The sequence below is a fragment of the Nansenia antarctica genome, assembly GCF_963989245.1.
Source record: "Nansenia antarctica genome assembly, chromosome: 5".
NCBI lineage: Eukaryota > Metazoa > Chordata > Actinopteri > Argentiniformes > Microstomatidae > Nansenia > Nansenia antarctica.
Window position 1 is genome coordinate 69,175,494 of NC_137690.1, and position 21,868 is coordinate 69,197,361.

A 21,868-nucleotide genomic window follows, 5' to 3' on the forward strand; every position below is an offset into this window, starting at 1 on the left:
ATAGTTGTTGTCATTGGCACCTCATTAATCGTTTTACTTAATTGTGAAACAGTCAGGAAAGAAGATGTATTTCAGACATCCACCAGTAGGGGGCAGCAGTATGGGGACTTCCTTGACAACTGGTTGCATCTACGGTGGGTTGGCAATATTTACTTCCTGTTTCACATATAAACTTCCGCCCTTTATAAACCCAGTCCTCTCTCATCAGTCCAAGCCAACATGGTGGGTACCAGACCAAACTTACCACCTCGCAATCTATTGTAATCCTTGTCTCTGATGTGCGCCACAAACGTCTACAAGCATTACAATAGTTCATCTTAGTCATATGTATTTGATACATATTAAATGTGTGCCGTGATGTATGTTTTTCCACAACATTTCGGGTAGAATTTCCCTATCGTACCGGCAGCTTTACGCTACTGACACTGGATGTGTCGCAGAGCGTCATGCTTTTCATCCATAGCCACTGCCCACCTGAGCTTACTGGTTTGGCTGGTTCAGGGTCATAAGAAGTAGCTGATTTATTAGCCAGACGTTGTTGAAGGTGTTTGTAGGCTAGCGACTGTCAGACACCAGGGAAATCAGTTGTCACTGTCAGTCAAAGTCGCTGTGTGTACAAGCCGTGTCACCCAATGCAGCCCAGTTCAGCAAAGGCTGGACTTTAATTAATTGAGTTTTCATTAGGAAGATTATTAACCACCATCTTAACCTGCGATTGAATGTAGGTTTTTGCAACTGTCATTATTTGATAGTTAGTTAGTATAAATAAATTGTCTGTTCAGAATCAGAAGGTATTGAGAGCATTGCAGAAAGAAATGCCACCCCTTACCCCCTGCATGCCAGTTTAACATAACCTATCCTGTATCAATGCTGTGCCCTACTGAATGCTAGCCTGTATCAATGCTGTGCCCTACTGAATGCCAGCCTGTATCAATGCTGTGCCCTACTGAATGCTAGCCTGTCCCCCCCCCCCCTCCCACACATAGGGTCGGGTCAGGACCAAGACTGTGAAAAAGGCCGCCAGGGTCATCATTGAGAAGTACTACACCCGTCTGGGCAACGACTTCCATGTGAACAAGAGGTTGTGTGAGGAGATCGCCATCATCCCCACCAAGTCGCTGCGCAACAAGATCGCAGGGTGAGTAACACTGATGGGCAGGGCTCCCACGGGGCCTTGGAATCCTTGAAAGTTTGTGAATGAGTTTGAGGGGAAAAAATCAAGGTCTTAAAAGTTGTTGTTATTTTTTTTAGACATGGGTTATTTAAAGTGCTTGAATTCCCCTCTCTCTCTCTCTCTCTAAAATATATATATATATTCAAAAAAAATTTACTTAGCTCCTCCTCTCTGTATTGCTTAACTTGACACATATTTCACAATATATTGTTTTGCTGTGCTGTGGTAGAGAAGGCAAGAGACCATCTAGTGTTCACACTTTCAAGCCTCTCTTTTTAATTGTTGTCTGTGAGCGGATAGTTCCTATTATATAAATTATCATCTAGATCTGTCTCAAACTATGCCGTGTTGGGCCCTTGAATTTGAGGGAATTGAGTCTTGAAAGTCCTTGAAAGGTGCTTGAATTTTATGTTTCAGAAGGTGTGGAAACCCTGACTGATGTGGGTGAACTATTCAGACTCTGTTTGATATACAAGTGCATGTTAACTGTGTTAGACAAGTGTGTTGCTGGATGCTGATGCGTCTCCTCACCGCCACAGGTTGACTATTCACATGCTTTAGTCTTCTACTTTATGTCAGATACTTTGTAACCCTTCACAGCCCCCCTGAGTGTTGTCTCAAAATGTTTTGCAAGGAAAGATATGTGGTTTGATTATGGCTGGAATTGGCTTAGATGGCAGTAGCACAGTTGGTTGGAGAACGTTGCTTGCAGGTGTCAACGTTAAGGCTGTGGATACAATTTCCACACGGTCAGTGTTTGTGTTAACTGGACTGGATTGCCTCCGAGCAGATCTTCCTTTAACATAATCTGTTTACATGTGACTCTAGGGAGAGGAGCTGTGTGGTGATGTAATTATGTGCAGCAAGACAAGCCCTTTGGGAAAGGTTGGAGATTTGGCTTGATGGTTGTGCACTTAGGCTCACTAAAGCCTATTATTACAAACTATGGGGTGCAGCAGCGTGGTATAGAACTTGGATGAATAAAAAAATATTAAATTCCCACCACTGAGTGGACAGGTGTGGTTGGGCTGAGCACTGAGCTGAAAAACACAATAGTCGACAGGTCACTGTTGATTGCTGAAGTCATAGATGATGATTGACTGAGTTGATATTGACTGTAACCCTACTTGGTGCAGTAAATTGTGACAATTATTCAGGGTTCCCACGGGTCCTTGAAATCCTTGAAAGTGTGAATTTGAGAAAAAGAAATCAAGATCTTAAAAGTTTTTGAAAATAGACATGGGTCATTGAAAGAGCTTGAATTCCCCTCTCTCTCTCTCTCTCCTTTTAATTGTTGTCTGTGAGCGGATAGTTCTTATTATATAAATTCTCATCTAGATCTGTCTCAAATTATGCCGTGTCGGGTCCTTGAATTTGAGGGAATTGAGTCTTGAAAGTCCTTGAAAAGTGCTTGAATTTGATGTTTCAGAAGGTGTGGGAACCCTGACTATTGTATTTGTTGTTTCTCTGCCCGCCCCCAGGTATGTGACCCACCTGATGAAGCGTATCCAGAGGGGCCCAGTCAGAGGCATCTCCATCAAGCTGCAGGAGGAGGAGAGGGAGAGGAGGGACAACTACGTTCCTGAGGTCAGTTGGCTGGACGCTCTCGGAGGATTTTATTATTTTTTTTTTATCATAACCAACAAAATAATAAGTTATTATACTGTATTATTTGTTTTTGTTGACACATGGGATGTGTTCAGCTAGGCTCAAATCATATTCTCCAAAGGTATTGCTGCTGATATGTAGTTCCTTAAGCACAGCTGAAGACAGGTCATAGAAATGATCTATTTGCATGTTAAAACACATTTCCACCTTAGTTTACATTTTGATGATGAATCACTTCTTCAACTGCATTCCCAATGTCAATGTAGCTTGCTACAGCATTGCAAGACGAGTGCGATACAATCTATTGTTACAGCTACAGCAATAACAGTTTAACCTTAAAGCCCAACAACATGGATTTTCTACATGATTTTCACTCCAAGTTTAATCTGCAATCAAGTGTCACGGGCTCCAACACTAAAAATGTAGCTCTGCATGTTTTAAATTGCACAACATTATTAGCTACAAGTTAGGAACACAGCGGCTGCTGTGGAGCCTCAGTGGCTGCAACCCGCCTCATCTGACGCAGCAAACCTTCAATCTGACCCGGGGTACACCAAACCACTTGGGTGGCCAAGTTTAACGTGTAGACAAAACACAATAATATGGTGCTATTATGTGTTTCTAGCCCGGCCTCTCTCACTGCAACGTCCATATTCCTCGCATTGTCGGAAACAAATATTGCGATAATTATTTCATCTCACAGATTTAAATCATCACATCCCTAGTTTCCAAAGGTTGTTTAGACTTCTCTAAGTGCACCTGTATCGAAAGTGGCTTTGGTATGCTTGTTGCCAAGGTCATTGATAGTACAGGAAGACAAACATGAAAGCTTTTCCCTGTGTTTGGTGGGCTGCCTATCCCTCTCGAACCCTGTAGCTTTCAGACAATTGTCTCTGGAACTCACTGCATTAGTCTTAACTAGAGATACTAGAGGGGTTTAAGCATGTTTCTACAGATCTGTTGTGTTTCTGTGTCTGTAGGTTTCTGCCCTGGACCACGAGCTGATCGAGGTGGACCCTGACACCAAGGAGATGCTGAAGCTTCTGGTGAGATTACACGTTGGTTTCACATCCTCCAAATACACTGTCACCAAGCTGTCTAATGATTAATAGTTTTTATTATTTTCGATAAACAAACAATGAACAGACATCCATCACAAATAACAGTTGACTTTAGACAATAAATTTAAAAAACAGCAAATAGACACAACGAAACAGATTGGTGATATACAGAAATGAAAAACGACAGCGTTGTTTACTTTTCTCTTTCCACGTTTTACATAGTGGAATATTGCTATTTGCATGGGCTGGAAATGCCATTATTTCTCAATATACGAGTGATACTGCCCCCAGTCACCAAGATTTCTATCTCACTGCACATTGCTAAGCAGAGCTGGCAACTCTACACACAACTGCTGTACAAAGCCTTAGCCTTCAATTTGACTGGAATACATTTTAAGTTATTATAGTACTGGTAGATTCTAGAAAGGCTTCTCGGTCAAACCCTGTTGCCTTCCTGCATTGTTGTTCTGGAAGCACCCTGGGGCTGGTTGCATAAAGATAGATTAAGACTGGTCTAAGTCTTAGACTAGTCTTATATTCTCAGGTTAGACCAGTCTAATTAAGACTGCCTGTTATTTTGAGTTTAGAAAGTTAGCCTCCTTCCCCCCTAGCTAAGCTTGATTTAAGAGCTGTGTTGCTATGGGAACAAGTCAGGGCTAGTAGCTAGCTAACACTAACTCCAGCGCAGTAAACTACTTCACTGGTTAAAACTGCTAAGTAAAAATAATAATAATAATTGTGTTTATCTCTCATAAACTAGGTGTAGCTGTTTCGGCCGCCATGTTTTTCTTCTGTCAAGTGTCTTATTTTACCTCGAATGCATTGTGTGACAGGCTATCTAAGTCAGCCTTACCTTAGTCACTCATAGGCTAGCTTTATGCAACAGGAACATTTTAGAGTCTATAGCAAGTCTGACTTAAAGTGAGATCTAAGTCTAAATGGCTCTGCACACAGCGTGCGATTTCTGTTGCGTGTCAACATTCCATTTTGAAGTTTGAATGGAAGTCTATGAGAACATCGCATTTCAACACACACGGCCCCGATTTTAATCGCACGGCGAAAATTCGATTCCATTCATTTTGAATGGGACAAAGCACACGGCGTGCGAGTTTTGTCGCACTGTCAAATTTGTGCTTTTTCCCATTCAAAATGAATGGAATCGAATGTTCGCCGTGCGATTAAAATCGGGGCCGTGTGTGTTGAAATGCGATGTTCTCATAGACTTCCATTCAAACTTCAAAATGGAATGTTGACGCGCAACAGAAATCGCACGCTGTGTGCAGAGCCCTTAAGACTGGGTCTATCTTTATGCAACCGGCCCCTGGTCCTGTCTCAATAGTTACTCATGTTGAACATGTGGGTAACTAATTCTCTCCATTCATCTTGTAGGACTTTGGTGGATTGTCCAACCTACAGGTCACTCAGCCCACTATCGGAATGAACTTCAAAACACCCAGAGGAGTCTAGACACATGCAACATGAACCTCTCAATAAAGAAAAGAGAAGAAATGAACCCAATTGGTGTCTCCCTTTGGTTTTTGCCAGATCATATACACAATACACAAGCATTCTTATTTCTTATAGTAATTCAAAAATAAACCTGGTAAAATTAAGTTAGGTTAAAGGGAAACCTAGGATATCAAAAGAAACTATATGCTAGGTTTTTAACCTCTTTATATCCTAGGTTTCTCTTTATATCCTAGGTTTCTCTTTATATCCTAGGTTTCCCTTTATATCCTAGGTTTCTCTATATATCTAGGTTTCCCTTTATATCCTCTGTCATACTATACTACTGTATATCATACTACACTATATCATACTATACTACATCATACTATACTACATCATACGATAGTAGTGTAGTATAGTATGATATAGTATAGTACTTATAGGACTTTTATTCAGAAATTTAATTTTTCGGACTTTAATTCAGAAATAATAAAGGATATTCCCTTTATATCCTAGGTTTCTCTCTAGCCTAGGATATAAAGGGAAACCTAGATATATAGAGAAACCTAGGATATAAAGGGAAACCTAGGATATAAAGGGAAACCTATGATATATTTGTTTAACACTTCCTCACCTTCTTAAAATAATGGTTTACATCTGAATTAACCAAATCTAGAATATATGATATTTAGGCAAAAACATAATTTCGCAAAAGTGACTTAAGACATTATTTTAAAGGTGACTTCTTGTTACTAATCTCAAACTAAACTCCAAAAAAGTTTGGACGATTATTCCTCCTTAAATAATAAATTGGTATTGTATTTTATATTGTTGGAAAGCCTGTTCTGTTAGATGTTTTTGAACTTCAACAACATGTGAACCTCCCTACTCATAATCGAGGTCACACTCTGGACCTTATCATCACCAAAGGCCCAGATATTTCAAATGTTGTTGTAACTGACATTGCCCTGTCTGACCACTGTTGCATATTCTTTGACGTATCTATCTTTCCTGTTATTCAAACTATGTCTAAAACTATTTCCAAACGATATATCAATGAAAAGACCAGTGCACTGTTCACACAGGCCTTTTCCCTAGCCCCCCCCCCCCCAAACTTCTATTCCAACCTCAGTAAATGACCTTCTACACGACTTCAACTTAAAAATCACAAAAACCATTGATGATATTGCACCCATTAGATCCAAATGCATCTCTGGTAAGCAAAAAGCTCCCTGGGGAACTGCCCCATCCGTAAAGACCCAAAAAAGAGAATGTCGTAAAGCAGAGCGCAGATGGAGAAAAACAAACCTTCAAGTCCACTATGATATCTATAAAGAGAATCTTCAAAACTATAACTTAGAAATAAGAAGTGCCAGGCAATCATTTTTCTCTAAGATCATAAACAATAACATCAATAATGCCCGCATCCTTTTCAGAACTGTTGACAGACTAACAAATCCCCCAACACCCATTGCTCAGGAATTTCACTCAACTAGTAAATGCAATGAGCTTGCATCCTTTTTTAACAATAAAATAGAAACCATTAGACAAGGCATTAGGTCTTCTGTGTCAGGCATGAAAAACATGTCCCCATTAACAACCCCAAATAGGGCGGACATAACAACCATGTCACAATTTAACACCATTGATTACAAGACCCTAGATAAAATCATGTCACGTCTTAAACCATCCACCTGTGCCCTTGATGTCCTGCCAACAAGCTTTTTAAAAAACATATTTAGCTGCATGGCAGGCGAAGTAATACAAATAATTAACACCTCCCTTTCATCAGGAATCTTCCCTGAAGCCCTGAAAACTGCAGTTATTAAGCCTCTACTAAAAAAGAACGGCCTAGACCCATTTGTACTAAACAACTACAGACCCATATCAAACCTTCCCTGTACAGGAAAGATTATTGAAATGGTTGCCCACAAACAACTTAGCAATTATTTGACCCTAAATGATCTCTTTGATTACTTTCAATCAGGCTTTCGCCCCCTACATAGCACTGAAACGGCCCTTATTAAGGTCCTTAATGACATTCGCGTAAACACAGACTCCGGAAAAATCTCAGTTTTGATACTACTAGATCTTAGTGCCGCCTTTGACACTGTAGACCATGACATTCTAATAGATAGACTAAAAACCTGGGTAGGACTTTCGGGCACTGCCCTAAACTGGTTTAGATCCTACCTACAGGACAGAAGCTACTATGTCTCCATTGGCAACTTTGTATCTGACCAAATTAAAATGACATGTGGGGTTCCCCAAGGGTCAATCCTTGGCCCCCTTCTATTCAATCTCTACATGCTTCCATTGGGACACATCATAAAAAAGAATAAATTGCCTACCACAACTATGCGGATGACACTCAAATCTACATAGCCCTCTCACCGAACGACTATAGTCCCATTGACAATCTCTGTAATTGCATTGAGCAAATAAACGCCAGGATGACACAAAACTTCCTCCAACTAAATAAACAAGGACAAAACAGAGATAATTGTATTCGGTGCACCTGACAAAAGATCGAAAGTCAGTGCAAAACTTGATTCTCTCTCTCTTCACACAACAGGTCAGAAATCTTGGTGTAATTCTAGACTCCGATCTAAACTTCAACAGCCACATAAACTCGATAACTAAATCAGCCTACTATCACCTGAAAAACATAACAAGAATGAGAGGTTTCATGTCCAAGCAAGACCTTGAAAAACTCATCCATGCATTTGTTTCGAGTAGACTTGATTATTGTAATGGTCTACTAACAGGCCTATCTAAAGGAGCTGTTCGTAAATTGCAGCTCATCCAAAACGCAGCTGCTAGGGTCCTAACAAAAACGAAGAAATTTGAACACATTACACCAATCCTGAGATCCCTGCACTGGCTACCAGTCTCTCAGAGAATTGAATTCAAAATCCTCCTAATTACATACAAATCACAAAATGGTCTTGGACCAAAATACATATCAGATCTCCTCCCACCCTATATTCCCGCAAGGTCCCTAAGGTCAGCTGAGACAAATCAGCTAATAATTCCAAGAGTAAAAACAAAACACGGTGCAGCAGCTTTCAGTCACGCAGCTGCATGCTCCTGGAACAAACTCCCTGAAGAAATCAAACAGGCCCAAACCCTTAAAATATTTAAATCTAAGCTAAAAACCTTCATGTTTTGCACCAGTTATGATTAAACACAAACACTTCTATCAATGTCTTTTTTCCATTAACTATTGTCTTTAAATGTTTTATCTATTTACTTCTTATATTTGCTTTTATTCATTGTAATTTTTATTTTCCTATGCTCCTCTTGCTGTATTTTTTAATAATGCATGTAAAGCACTTTGAATTGCCCCTGTTGTATGAAATGTGCTATACAAATAAACTTGCCTTGCCTTGATTAGTCACCTTTACAACGAGGTACAACTTGTAAGGATCACAGCAGTGGGTGACCATGCTGGTGACCAGCATGAGGTGCCAAGCTGTTGACTGCATATGGATCTACCACACGCTACTGAGGTCCCTGACAGTATAAAATGAATAGTGTAAAAATTGCCAATATGTGTTGTTTTTTCCTTATTACTGTGGGAGCGTGCAATCACCCAATCCACCAAGCAACTCAAAACGAGAGTGAATACCAACAGAAGAATATTGCAGGGGACTTTGGCAATTCTTTTTGGGCCACTACTCACACGTTTAGCTGTGTTGCTCATTCCACGAATGCATGATCCTTACAAGTTGTACCTCGTTGTAAAGGTGACTAATCAGGCTTTCCAACAATATAAAATACATTTATTAAAGGGGTGGAATAATCGACCGAAATAACGTTTCCAAACTTTTTGGGAGGAGTTTAGTTTGAGATATTAGTAACAAGTAGTCACCTTCTTAAAAATAATGGCTTGTCACTTTTGAGAAATTATGTTTTTGCCTATATTCTATATTTGGTTGTTTATTCAGACGTAAGCCATTATTTTAAGAAGGTGAGGAAGTGTTAAACAAAGTTACTATTTCCAATCTGTCAAGGAGTTTACTTGACAGATTTTCCAGTGCCACCAAGACATTTTCAAAAAGAAAAAAAATCAACACAATGTAATAATGCTTAAACACCTTTATTGTGCCCAATCTGAACATCCTCCACATGTGTAAGTACAGTAGCAGCAAACTTGGCAGACCACAATGAGGTAGACTTTCAAAACTCTAAAAAGCAGCTGAGGCAAAGACAAACAAGCTCAGCATGAGAAAGTAGATGGAGAAAAAAGACGCTTGTCTTTGGCACAGCTCGATATGATGCATATTAATGTGTCAGACTGGAACGAGGAAGGCAATGGGGGGGGGGGGGCGGGGGGTAAGAAGGCAGAGGGAATGCTGTGTTAGGTCTACTCAAGCTCTTGGCTTTTGTTTTTTAGCAAAGTGGAAGTTCTACATTCAACAGGAAACAAGCAGCTGTTGGTGTCTGGGCTCGGAGGCCCCAGACTCTTGGTAGATCTCAATATTCTAGATTGGCTTCCTGTCCTCCACTTGCACTGATTTGAAATAACAGGACAGGCGGAAAGCCTGGTGGTAGGTAACCACCATATCGCTCTCATCCTATCCTGAGGTTTCTAATTAGTGTAAACAGAGGCAAGGAAACAAGGGAAGATGGCCACAAAACTATTGAGATGGACACAATACCTGCCCCTCTGCTGATGTACAAAAGTAGTGATTAAAAACCACTGCCAACCACTCCTAAAGTGCAAATTAAAAAGTGCAACAGTAAAACTATGTACAATCAAAATGTCAATGTCCAGTCTCAGTCAGTAAAAATTATCCATCCTATTGATTGTAAATGTGATGGAAACCCTGTTGAAGCAGTGTCCAGAAATGTTATTATTACACTTAATCTATAAACTGGACAGACAGTACAAGCAAAGTAATGCTTCAACACCTTGTGTGCCCGTTCAGTAGAACATTGGGAAGGGGGGGAACAAAGATTACCAACAGCCCCAGAGAAATACACAGGGATGAAGGAAAAAAATTATAAAAAAGCCGCCAGGTAGAATTCTTTTCAAAATGTCCATGTCATGACTAAAAACTGTTTGTGTACAAATTAGTAAAAAACTGCGTAAAAATGTCAATTGCGACTGGTTAAATGAAGCCCAACTCATCTTCCAAAGTAAAAAACACCAGTTGGCTTGCACAGGAAAAAACAGTTGGCCAACTGGGGGTGGGAGTAGGGAAAACAATTTAAAGGCACTGTATGGCATTTGCCAGTGTACGGCAATGAGACTTGCATGATAGCTCTTCAATATGCAATGCATGTAAAACAAAACCCAAAAACAAATTTCTAAGAAAAAATATAAATGAAAAATCAAGGCATTTTCATCTACTTCAGTACCCTGGCCATTGAAACCATCAATCTCTCCATCTGGCCAAACTTCTGGGAAACTTGCATAAGGAAGTGTGTGTGGGGGGGAGGGGGCCCAACAAGGTCACGTCACTGGTGCATAGTGCCATCATCGTGATGAAGTAAACAGCAAAAAAGTAGCAAGTGCAATAGTGAACTTTTCTACAGTGTTTTTCCCCAGGTCCTGGTGGTGAGGGCCGTGGTGCCTCCCCAACGTGTGTGGTGGGGGGCGGCTGGCCCTCGTGCACTCTGCCTCACCCTGAGGTGAGGGACTCTCTGGCCTGCTGCGGGGCGCGCCTCAGCTTCTAGCTGGAATCCCGGTTCTTCTGGTTGCGCATCAGGGGCCGGTGGTTGCTCAGGATGTCCATAGAGTGTTGCCAGTGCCAGCAGGAGCGGCAGTAGTACTTGAAGCAGGCCTGGGGTTGGGACAGAAACAAAAATCAATCAAATAAAAATGTATTTATATAGCACATTTAAACATGACACTTGCATCTCAAGCGATGCATCTCAAGCATATCCATTTATCGATTTACCTTTGATTTTTCTGGTGTAATAGACTCTTGTTGGGTCTGTTACTTCAAATGGCCAACATGCAAAGTCAAGATCACGCCTACAGTCATATTATGACCGCCACCATGATTCCTCCACACATTAACCAGTGCATCCATGGTTGATTTGAGTAGTCGTGTATGTGAATGAATGAATGGTTTAATGACCACACTATGTGCAGCATAGGACGCCCTCCGTTTCTTCATTTTTGTGTCAGCACAAGTAGGTCGCAGTACATTACCATTTCTTTTCGTCATGAATACAGAATGATGCACTGACAATGTTGGAGAGGAAAGTGTGTGGAGGAACAATTGCAGCAGTCGTGGTGCTGAATAACGTCAAGCTGTAGGCATGACATCTTTATGCACGCTGGCCACTGAATGAAAGTACTCTCCCTGGATGAAAGCTTTGTTATCCCTCACAATCGGGGGGGGGGGGGGGGCAGACATTGGATCAGTCTCTGTCCATCTCATTCACTTGGGTGAATGATGCATCTTTACAAAATTACACTGCTATAAGCAAACTGGAATTCCAAAAGGGCACTGATTGTTCCAAAGGGATGCTTCTAACCATAATGTTACGATCAATACGTCCCTTGTCCACCTATAAACATTTATTCCTTTTTTATATCAATGCATCTCCCCTGTCAAACAGTCCATTATCTGATATACCATCCATAGACAACTATTACATTTACAACGGAAATTCCAAAGGATTCCAATCTTTTTATTCTCCCCTGATCCAGAAAACATGAATAATTGTCACCAATTAACAAAAAAAAGGGGTGTCCATTCTTGGGGGACAGCATGTTCACTGTAGACTTGTTTCTGAGATGTAGTTATTGGAATCTATCAAGGTTCTTACCCCCCCCCCCCAAAATAAATGGTGATCGATCCCAATAAGGTGATAAAGGTAAGCTAGACATTCAATAGACCCATCTCTAAGCCACGCCCCAAAATAGAAATTGTCCAATCATATCTCAGCAAAAATCACTACATGCAGAAAACTCAGACAAACAACTCTAACTCTAATATCTGATGGTGAAAAGCTTCTAAACAAAATATTCTTGTCATCTTTAAAAAACATGTCTATTACTTATTTGTAAATCAGAAATTTGAACTCCGTCTTACGCCATTGTAAGTCATTGAAAGTCATTCAGTCACGGTCAGTCAGTCACTGTCAGTGAAGCGTTGTTTGTTTGTCCGAGTTTTCAAAGGGGGCGTGGCTTAGCGATAGGTCTCCTCTCTCATGCCTCTAGCTTCACTACATGAAAACCACTGGCATGCGTCTTCCACGCCTCCTCACCTGGTCCCTGCAGAAGAAAGGCCCAGGCTGGCGGCTGCACACTTGGCACATGGAGTCCTCCAGGTAGGGGTCGATCTGGACCTGAGGGAGGGACCGGAGAACCAGACAACTCATTTAGCCCAACGACAGGAAGCAGAACCAAAACGGCTCACGATTTAACCCAAAGAGAAAGTGATGGATACATAATTATTCAACCCAATAAAAAAACAAGTCACCGTGGGCCCTTACCTTCTTTGTAAACTTGGGAGTTTTAATCTCAACAAAAGCAGCACACACAGCCTTCAGGTAACTGCGCTGGTTGTTGAAGGTGACACGCCCTGACCCTGTAGGAAAAGGGGAGGGGGGGGGCACAGGCAAGTGAGTGAATTTGATACCACCCCCTCTTCTGGACAAACAGATGTACTGCAACTGTATTAGCACTCAATAGCCACTATCAAGCAAGGCAATATTTATCTGTACGGATCTCGGCCTTGCAATGGAGAGAAAAGAAAAAACAGACGCAATGCACCTTATGTTCATCTGGATTCTTTAACCGTGCAGAATCACAGACCAATCGAGAGCAAACTGAAGACGCCATTAAAGCCCAAGATTCCCCACACGATAGCGACCGCATCCTAACCTCAATGGACATACCGCTAAGCCACGCCCCAAAATAGAAATTGTCCAATCATATCACAGCAAAAGTCACTACAGAGAGAAAATTCAGACAAACAACTCGCTAATATCTGATGGTGAAAAGCTTCTAGACTAAATATTCTTGTCATCTTTAAAAAACATGTCTATTACTTGCTGTGGTAAATCAGACATTTGCCAACTCCCGCCATTGTAAGTCATTGAATGTCATTCAGTCACGGTCGGTCAGTCAGTCACTCAGTGAAGCGTTGTTTGTTTGTCCGAGTTTTTAAAGGGGGCGTGGTTTAGCGATAGGTCTATTCTTCTAGCCGTTCAGTCAACGTTAGTCAGGAATCTCTCACCTATGGGGTACTTGTGCTTGTCGGTGTCGATCCCAGCGTACATGACGCCCCCGAACAGGTCGTTCATGATGCTGGCCAGAGCCTCGGCGTTCAGCATGCCGTGCAGCGCGCCCACGAACACCGTCTTACTGGGGTCCAGCCGCTGGGAGGGGCAGCGCACGTAGTTACTGTCAGAGATCACCCAGGGAATCACCTGCACCTGAGGGACAGAGACAAAAGGAGACGGGTCATCTGACAATGTTTCGGGGCGCTTAGGTGGCGTAGCGGGTTAAGCGTCGACCATGTAACCGCAGGGTTCCCGGTTCGATTCCGGCCGTGGACATATCCTGCATGTCATCCCTTCTCTCTCTCTCACCCATCCTTCCTGTCAAAATCTCTACTGTCTCAATCAATAAAAAGAAAAATATGAGTGGGACTGCCCCACTCAGAAAAAATAACATTACCGTAACATTTTAAATCTAACATTGTTTCTTCTCTCAATGATTGAGACTCAATCTGTGCTGGTGTTAAAAAACAGACCGGATGGAAGTAGGGAGGCGGGGGGGAGAGAAGCCCATCTAGGCAATTGGGACGCACCAAGTGTGACCACCAGAGAGGAGGACATTTTGTAATTTCATTGTTAGTCAGGCGGTTTCTTACACTTTACCAGCTCATCTCTGACTGAGCCCTAGAAACAAATCTAGGTTGAAAAAAATGTGATGCCTGTCAAATACCCTTGGCTGTGGTGGTAACTCACATCCTTGCAGCGCATCCTGCGGCTGGACATCTTGAAGTAGTACTCCCCGTTGTCCTCTGGGTGGAGCAGGTCCTGGGTGCAGGCCTGGAGGAGCCCTCGCACAGACCTCTCGTTCTCAAACACCAGGTACACATAGCCTACGGCGCACGACACAACCACGCTTCAGAGAAGGCAGGGGAGCGAACATGACAGTGGGGAATTTGCTATGAAGCACAGAGCTCATCCTCTGTGACTTGCATTCTACTTACTAGACTAGTAGTAGCACTTAAACACCAACCCAACAAACAATCTTAAACCCTGAACATGACATTTGTTGTCAAGTTAATGTCTCAAATGCATGCGTGAGTGTGGGTGTGTGTATCGTGTGTGATGCAGTGTGGCAGGTGTTGGTGTCCATTGAGCCTACAAGTGAAATGTTTTTTAATCTAAACTCACCCTCGTACAGTGCGCCCAGCCCACCCACCACAGTGCCACCGTAGAACCATGAGGAGAATGTAGAGTTATCCTACCAGCCTGTCATTACCTTTGGGCATATTACCTTTAGGAGGGCAGCGTGGGTGCTTGCCATCCTTACCCGGCCACTCCACACTCAGAGGGCCGTAGCCGCTGAACGTGTTGATGAGGCCAGCTGGAGGCAGACGGAGGGGAGAGAGGCGTCAACGCACAGCTCTATAAAAACACACTGAAATCTACACAGAGTTCAATTTTGAGATTGTTGTAATGCACTCCGAAATGACCGTTAATACAAAGTAGCTAGCCTGCAGATGTTTGTGTTTAGGTTACTAGGCAACAGTCCAGTTGCGGAACAATTTTTTCTTGACAGCCTGCGGCCTCATACCTACGACCGAATCACAGCCGTGCTGATATTCAGTATAACACACTCCCTCTCGTGTGATATTGCTTAATTATACAACAGTTAGTTCCGACCAAGTAATTTGATTGGACAAGAGGCATTCCATGAGTGCCGATATAGAGTATAACAGCACTGGGACTTTTAACTATATGCATCACTCCACCGCACAGGTGTTCTATTGTTTGTGTTCAGGTTACTAGGCAACCGTCCAGTTGAAGTTCAGTTGCGGAACAATTTTTTGTTGGCGGAGCCAAAATAAATGATTAAATAAACAAACAAATCATAATCTGTTGTCGCTTATTACTGTTAACTAATAAATGACGCTGTAGAACTGTTTTATAAAAGCAATATCACACGAGAGGGAGTGCTGTTATACTGAATATCAGCACGGCTGTGATTCGGTCGTAGGTACGAGGCCGTACACCTTAATTCTTCCAGCCATTTGAAATTGTAGCGGCGCATGCAAACATAAATAGCCCATGCAAATAGCTCATGCAAACATAACAGATGAGGCGATAGTTTAAAAGCACCAAGCAGCAGCAGCTGTACCTTCAGTGATGTCCCAAGGCACCCCTCCCAGGAACACCTTGCAGGAGTACAGAGGGTTCTTGTTGTTCCTGGGGGGCAGCTGGCCACTCCAGGTGAAGGTCGCCTCATTCACAGCTGTAAGGGCACACAGAGCTGCTTAACAACATGGCTTTAAACAACCGTTAAAAACAGCAATGACATCTGTTTAATGGAAAAATTAATCAGATTGAGATTAACAGTAAAATATGTTTAACTTGTTAAATACACTAGTTTAAGGCTTCCATTGTTTTTTATTGCTAAGGCTTTGTTAGCCTATAATATAGCTTGAAGCTGTTTGTTGACGCATCACTTGATTCCCTGAGAGCAAAATGACGCTTATGACTAGTAAATATGTTTAATTCTCCTTCAAACAATGTCTTGATACCCCATACAGGGTTCCCACACCTTCTGAAACATCAAATTCAAGCACATTTCAAGCACCTTTCAAGGACTTTCAAGGCTCAATTCCCTCAGATTCAAGGACCCAACACGGCAGAGTTTGAGACGAAACTAGTTGACGAGCTAAGTAAAACGTTTCTGAATATTATTATTTTTTTGAGAGAGAGAGGGAATTCAAGCACTTTCAATGACCCATGTCTATTTTCAAAAACTTTTAAGACCTTGATTTCTTCCAAGGATTTCAAGGACCCGCGGGAACCCTGCCATAGTACACAACATTCAACTGTAGAGAAGAACGTTAAGACCGCCAGGTTTCCAATCTAAGCGGTCTCCCTTTACCAGCGGCCTGTCTGTGCAGACGGGCCTCCCTCTCGATGCTGAAGGGGTCGTCGGGCGACTTCAGCAGGTCCAGGCCCGGCCACATGGACGGGCTCGTCCAGCGGCGGGACAGAGCCGAGATCGAGCCGGCGCTGGGAGGGGGGGTCAGCAGGGAGGAGGGGAAGTCGTGGTGGTCCAGGCCCCGTGAGCCCAGACCCCCCAGCCTCAGGGTGTCCTTCTGCAGGCTGGACATGAGGAAGGGCAGGGGAGGAGAGATCCTCAGAGAGGACTGGGGGGGAGGGGGAGGGGGGGGGGAGGGGGAGAAATGCCCTCAGATGGATTTCAAAGTCACTTCATTAGTATGCACCACGTCTACACACAGGAAGACCACATTCTATGCAATTCAAAACTTGGCACTTGACTGACAGAAGCTCTCCCATGACTTGTCCTTTACACCGACTGACTACAGTTCAACCCGAGTGGAAATCTGACGCCTACCCGAAGATTCTCCCCAGGATTTGGGGATATTTTTGAAATCATAACACTTTCCGCAGCAATGTCGTTGGCAATCCAAAGACAGTTACTCATCACTAAACACATAGTTTAAGTGGCCTTGTAATGTTTACATAGTGGTGCCAAACAGTACGTAGCATGGCACGGCGCCACTCCTACATTCTTTAGGAGAACCCCTGTACCCCCCCACGCCACACAAACACGCACACACTCTACAGACTCACCAGCAGGTCACAGAGGTGTTCTGACCCGGAGCTGAAGCCGCTGGTCTCAGAGTCCACGGGACTGCTGGTGCTGGAGCGGGAGTCGAGGAAGGAGCAGGAATCCAGGAAAGATCGAGAGTCGAGGAAGGAGCGTGAGTCCAGCCGGGTGCCCATGCGGGCCATGCCAGGGAACTTGTCCAGGAAGTCTGCTGCCGAGCCCATGGGCTCGCTGGGCTGGTAACCCAGGGGCTTGCTCAGGATGTTGCCCAGGGGACTTCCCAGCATGTTCAACACTGGGAGGAGAAGACAATGACACAGCATTCAGTTCACTGCTGTTAGAAGAAACCCGGCAGAATCAACGGTTATAGAACTACTAGTGTGACTGGTACAGGAGGTGTGGCTCCATCTGAGGGGGTTGGATGAGTTTAAGCAATATAAACACACACTCATCAGTGTTACCAAACAGTTGCAGCAGAGCTCAGATTACTGATAAAACTGAGTTTCGAGCCAAATCTGTCTCCAGCGTTTAGAGTTGATTAGCTTAGCAGCAGTCATGCACAGCTGAATAAAATGTTCCATTCACTAGCTTACCTACGGCACAAATGGTTTGGCTATAACAAAACTGAGAAAATGGCACCAACAAAAGACCATTTGGTCTATTAAGTATTAGTCATTCAATCATTGGTCAGTCTATCACAGTCCCAAATGTTTACATAAGGCCCAAGTAGTTGGAGGGAGCTGGTCACTAACTCACTCCTCTTCAGAAGGGGCTGAACACATTATGTCAAGTGTATTGGGCTAGGGCCTGGTAATACAGTTTTGGGTCAGCTGAGCCAGACAGCCATGCCAAATATCTACAGTGGTTCTGCAACTGCCACAGGACAGGTGAAGTGGCGAACAGGAGGCTCTTGGGGAATGTCATCTGTCCCCCAGCAGCACTGAGGTCTGTCTGGCCCACTTCACAGACCCAGTTTAGAGCAGTGCTCTTAATGAATTTGTGTCTCCGCCGGACAGGATGGACATGTTGTGATGCAATCTCAGGCAGCACTGGAACTGGGTCAGTCCAAAATGGGGTGGGAGGCCGGAGGGGTTATTTTTAGAGACGGCTTGACAGTTTGACAGAATATCAAATTATCATTATGAGAGTTTGTGGTACACAAAAGGAACTTTCAAGTTAATAGCCTTTTCTTTCAGAAAATATCCACCAAGTTAATTAAGTAGGGATGCTCGTCAACATATCTGAAACTTAAAGATTTATATTTTTGGGTCCATATCTTGAACACATTAAAAACAATACTCGACAAAAAGACCACAGCAGCCAAAGATGCAGCAAAGCAAAAGTGCCACATCATCCTCTTCAACGACGACACAGCAGGCTGTTCACTCACAGCTCTAAATCCGGGGATGAGGAGAACTGATAACTGTTTCACATAGTTCACATACTCCAACACTGACCACACCAACAGAGACCACCGATCCAAGCGGACATATGTATAGCACAATAATTTAAAAAAAGCTTAACTGGAACAAACTTCCGCACAGGCAAATCACTTTATCCGATCTAAAAGTAACAGATTTACCATCCTACTCCTCCTAGTCTGATTGAACATGTGATCGCAGAACAGGAAGTCTTTCCAGTTTCGCCGTCCCTTCCTGTCTTCATTGTTGACAACAGTAGTCATTCTAAAAATAGTTACAAACCACCCTCCGGTTAACCCTACTGTACCATCGCCTCATTTGTCAAGGGGGAACACACACACAACACAGGCCGTCTAGGCGACCACATAACAATAGGGAAGCATTAAAGCACCGTGTCAAGCTACTCACTGGAGGGGGAGCTGGCCTGGGCCTGGGAGGAGGCGGTGGTGTTTGTGTCGGTGTCCTGGCTGCTCCAGGGGCGCTCCCAGCCGGACATGCTGAGCGACTGGAGGCCCAGGCCCAGGTCGTTGATGTCGGGCAGGCCTCGGGGGGACACCTCCTGGGGGCCGACGCCACCGCCGCCGCTACCGCCGACGCCACTGGGGAAAAGCATCCTGCTTCCCACTGCTGCAGCCAGCCCCGATTCTTGCTGGTCTGTGGAGATTCGAGGTGGGGGAGAGACAGAGAGGAAGAGGGAGAGGGAGAGGGGGGGAGAGAGAGTATAAGAGTTGTTAAGCACTCTGCATTCGCCCTGGAGTGAGATGTGCAGGGAGGGGTGTAGGAGAGAGAGATGTTTTTGGGTTTTTTGTCCTTCAAAAACAAAGAAAAGAAAACGACGAATCCGGCTAAAAATGAACAGACAGTCCCCTCAGACAGTAGCGCCCCTTCCCCGTCTTCCTCCCCTGGTGATGGGGGCTAACTAACCTGCTGCGACTGAGCCCGGTGCGACTGCCATGCATCTCCATCCGCATCACTGACCCACCTAGCATGTGACCTGGCTGCTGCTGCTGATGCATTCACACCCCCCTGCTAATGACATCAGCTACTCCAACACACGCGCACACACACACACACACACCTCTTCCGGCTCCTCTCCCCTCCTAACAACTGTGTAATGAAAAAATTCCTGTTGAGAGATATTCGCCAGCTGATAGAGAGAGAGCTCTCCCTCTCTCTCCCTCCCTCTCTCTCCCTCCCTCCCTTCCCAGACACGCCACGTCTCAGTTGGGTGTCGGTGGCAGACAGGCGCTGCTGCTGTTGCTGCTGCTAACAGTGGGTCCAGCCTAGTTTCCTGGGTGAGCTGGCAAAGAGAGAGGGAGGGGGGGAGTGAGAAAGAGGCAGGGAGAGCAGCTTAAGGAGGAAGGAACAGAGCAAAAGAAACAGAGCGGAGAGAGAAGGGGAATGTGATAGACCGACAGAGGGGTGGCAGTAGGTTTACTGCAGGGTGGATGTAGGTGAGGTGTTTTTGGGGGTACTGTCATCTCTGACATCCCTCGTGCATTGAGCTGGCACAGACACGCAGACAGGCAGGCAGGCAGGCAGAGTGTAGCTATAGCAATGTGCAGCTGACTGATCAGAAGTTGGAGGACAGGGTGATTTGCACTGCCAGCTCCTCCCATAGCTCTTCAGGGCTGGACAGCCTCCAACTGCTAGCTACAGCCCTGATTCAGCAACTCCAGGCAGGCCAGAGGAGAGGTGGGGTGAAGGCGGGGGAGGGGGGGAGAGGGGGAGGGGGGTAGAGGCCATTATTGGAGCTTTGTTTTTAGCTGGATTACATTTCCAGACTGACTCTGCATCATTCACAATGCATCATTTAGACTAAATTATTTCATGGGGTCAAACAGGAGTTATGGGGCATTTTGTTTGCTTATATGGGGTGGTATAATGACTTGTACTTTTGGGATGGAAAAACAGCACAATACACAAACACATTAGAGCATTTTTAAATTGAAATTTCAAATCGTTGAATGTTCATGGAAATATATGGTCAAATTAAATAGGTCAGGTCTCAGGTCAGTCGATACATGCCTCATAGGCCAACAGTAAGAACATTGAGAGCAACATGTGGCGGGCCACCCTAAAATAACAATCATTCTATTACATAAAGCTACGTTAGAATGAATCTGGGTATGCCAGCATGAAGCCAGAGCCATAAATCAGGGTGATGGACTGGGGAGAACTGATTTCAGAATAAAAAAGCCAATTCATCAGGTGAACAAACCAAGGCTAGTTGGGGGTGTTGGCAAAAAAGCTCTCTGAATAGCTTTGAAATGCTGCTGCAATGATGCAGCAACCAAGGCAGTGCAGCAGGCAGGCAGCATGAATCAGCTGTTGGCACTTGAATTAAAATGACAAACACCTAAAAGCCTGGTGGTAGCCATTTTTCTGTCCAAAAGGGGAAAATGTAGAACATCTCAAACGTATTCCCGCATTGCCATAGAACATTCTATAGGCCTAACCTGTGACGGTAACAGTTAACCCTCCGGTTGTGTTCATGTTTGCCCCCCCATCCTTGGTGTTCCCGGTCTAATTAGACCGGTCTGATTAACTGCTTCATATCTTAAAAACGACATGGTCAAATTTGCTAAATTTGGTACCTGGTGAAAGCTGAGACCTGTGAGATGTTAAAGAGTGTTACCTGTCAGCTTGCCCTTGGTGTTGGGGGTGGTGCACACGCCTGTGAGGTCCAGCGCGTTGCCCAGCATGGTGTTCATACGGCGGAAGATGTCCGCGTTGGTGCAGCTGGCCAGGGCTGGGGACTCCGGCTCCCAACGCTCATGGGCTCGGAGGTCATCTCTCTGCAAATGGCAACACTATTGTTAGAGACAAACTTGTTCATACGAACTTATTTACGCCCATGCAAAGTTTACTGGCTGCTACAGTGTCCATTCATATATGAAGCGCCGGTCAATATGACCTAATTAAACGGGACTTTTTGCAGTTTGAGTTAAACGAGGCCTACTTGGGATAACATGGTCCCGTCTTAATTTCCAGTCTCAAAGTCACCATATTGAATTTAATATAAAATGTTTACCGAAAAACTGAGAACAAACAAACACCGTTTTTGATGAACGAAAGCCACTAAGCGGAAATACTTGAATTCATTGGCATTTTCACTTACCAGAGAAAACGCCATCGTAGGCCTAGGGATACTGTAGTATAAATGTTTCAGACGGTCTTTGGGATAGGTCCTATTTATGAACTTTTGCCGGTCAAAAAGAATCAGCCTTCGTAGGCCTAATCGGAAAAACCTGTGCTCATTTGGGCGGTACCAAGTTAAAAAAGAGGCACAGGTGGTTGTGATTGACATTCAGTTTCACTATCTCCAGTCCCCTCTACCCCATGTCCATCTAAGGCTCTGAGC

At 44.0% G+C, this 21,868-nt stretch overlaps 2 protein-coding genes across 2 annotated transcripts; one reads left to right on the forward strand and one right to left on the reverse strand.

The window, feature by feature from the left end:
- Window positions 1-185: 185 nt before the first annotated feature.
- LOC308158700 (small ribosomal subunit protein eS17-like) lies at window positions 186-5,361 on the forward strand. Its single transcript, XM_080532391.1, has 5 exons — window positions 186-222; window positions 987-1,138; window positions 2,656-2,761; window positions 3,763-3,828; window positions 5,233-5,361. Exons 1-5 carry the CDS (start codon window positions 220-222, stop codon window positions 5,308-5,310), a joined length of 405 nt encoding a protein of 134 aa, XP_080388517.1. The 5' UTR covers window positions 186-219; the 3' UTR covers window positions 5,311-5,361.
- A 5,612-nt stretch (window positions 5,362-10,973) lies between these two features.
- cpeb1b (cytoplasmic polyadenylation element binding protein 1b) lies at window positions 10,974-21,640 on the reverse strand (the record flags this gene model as incomplete). The annotated part of the gene is made up of 12 exons (XM_080532659.1): window positions 10,974-11,084; window positions 12,523-12,603; window positions 12,751-12,845; window positions 13,497-13,695; window positions 14,233-14,369; window positions 14,756-14,860; window positions 15,635-15,748; window positions 16,391-16,658; window positions 17,107-17,378; window positions 18,913-19,158; window positions 21,143-21,302; window positions 21,626-21,640. 12 exons carry the CDS (start codon window positions 21,638-21,640, stop codon window positions 10,974-10,976), a joined length of 1,803 nt encoding a protein of 600 aa, XP_080388785.1.
- Between the last annotated feature and the right edge of the window lie 228 nt (window positions 21,641-21,868).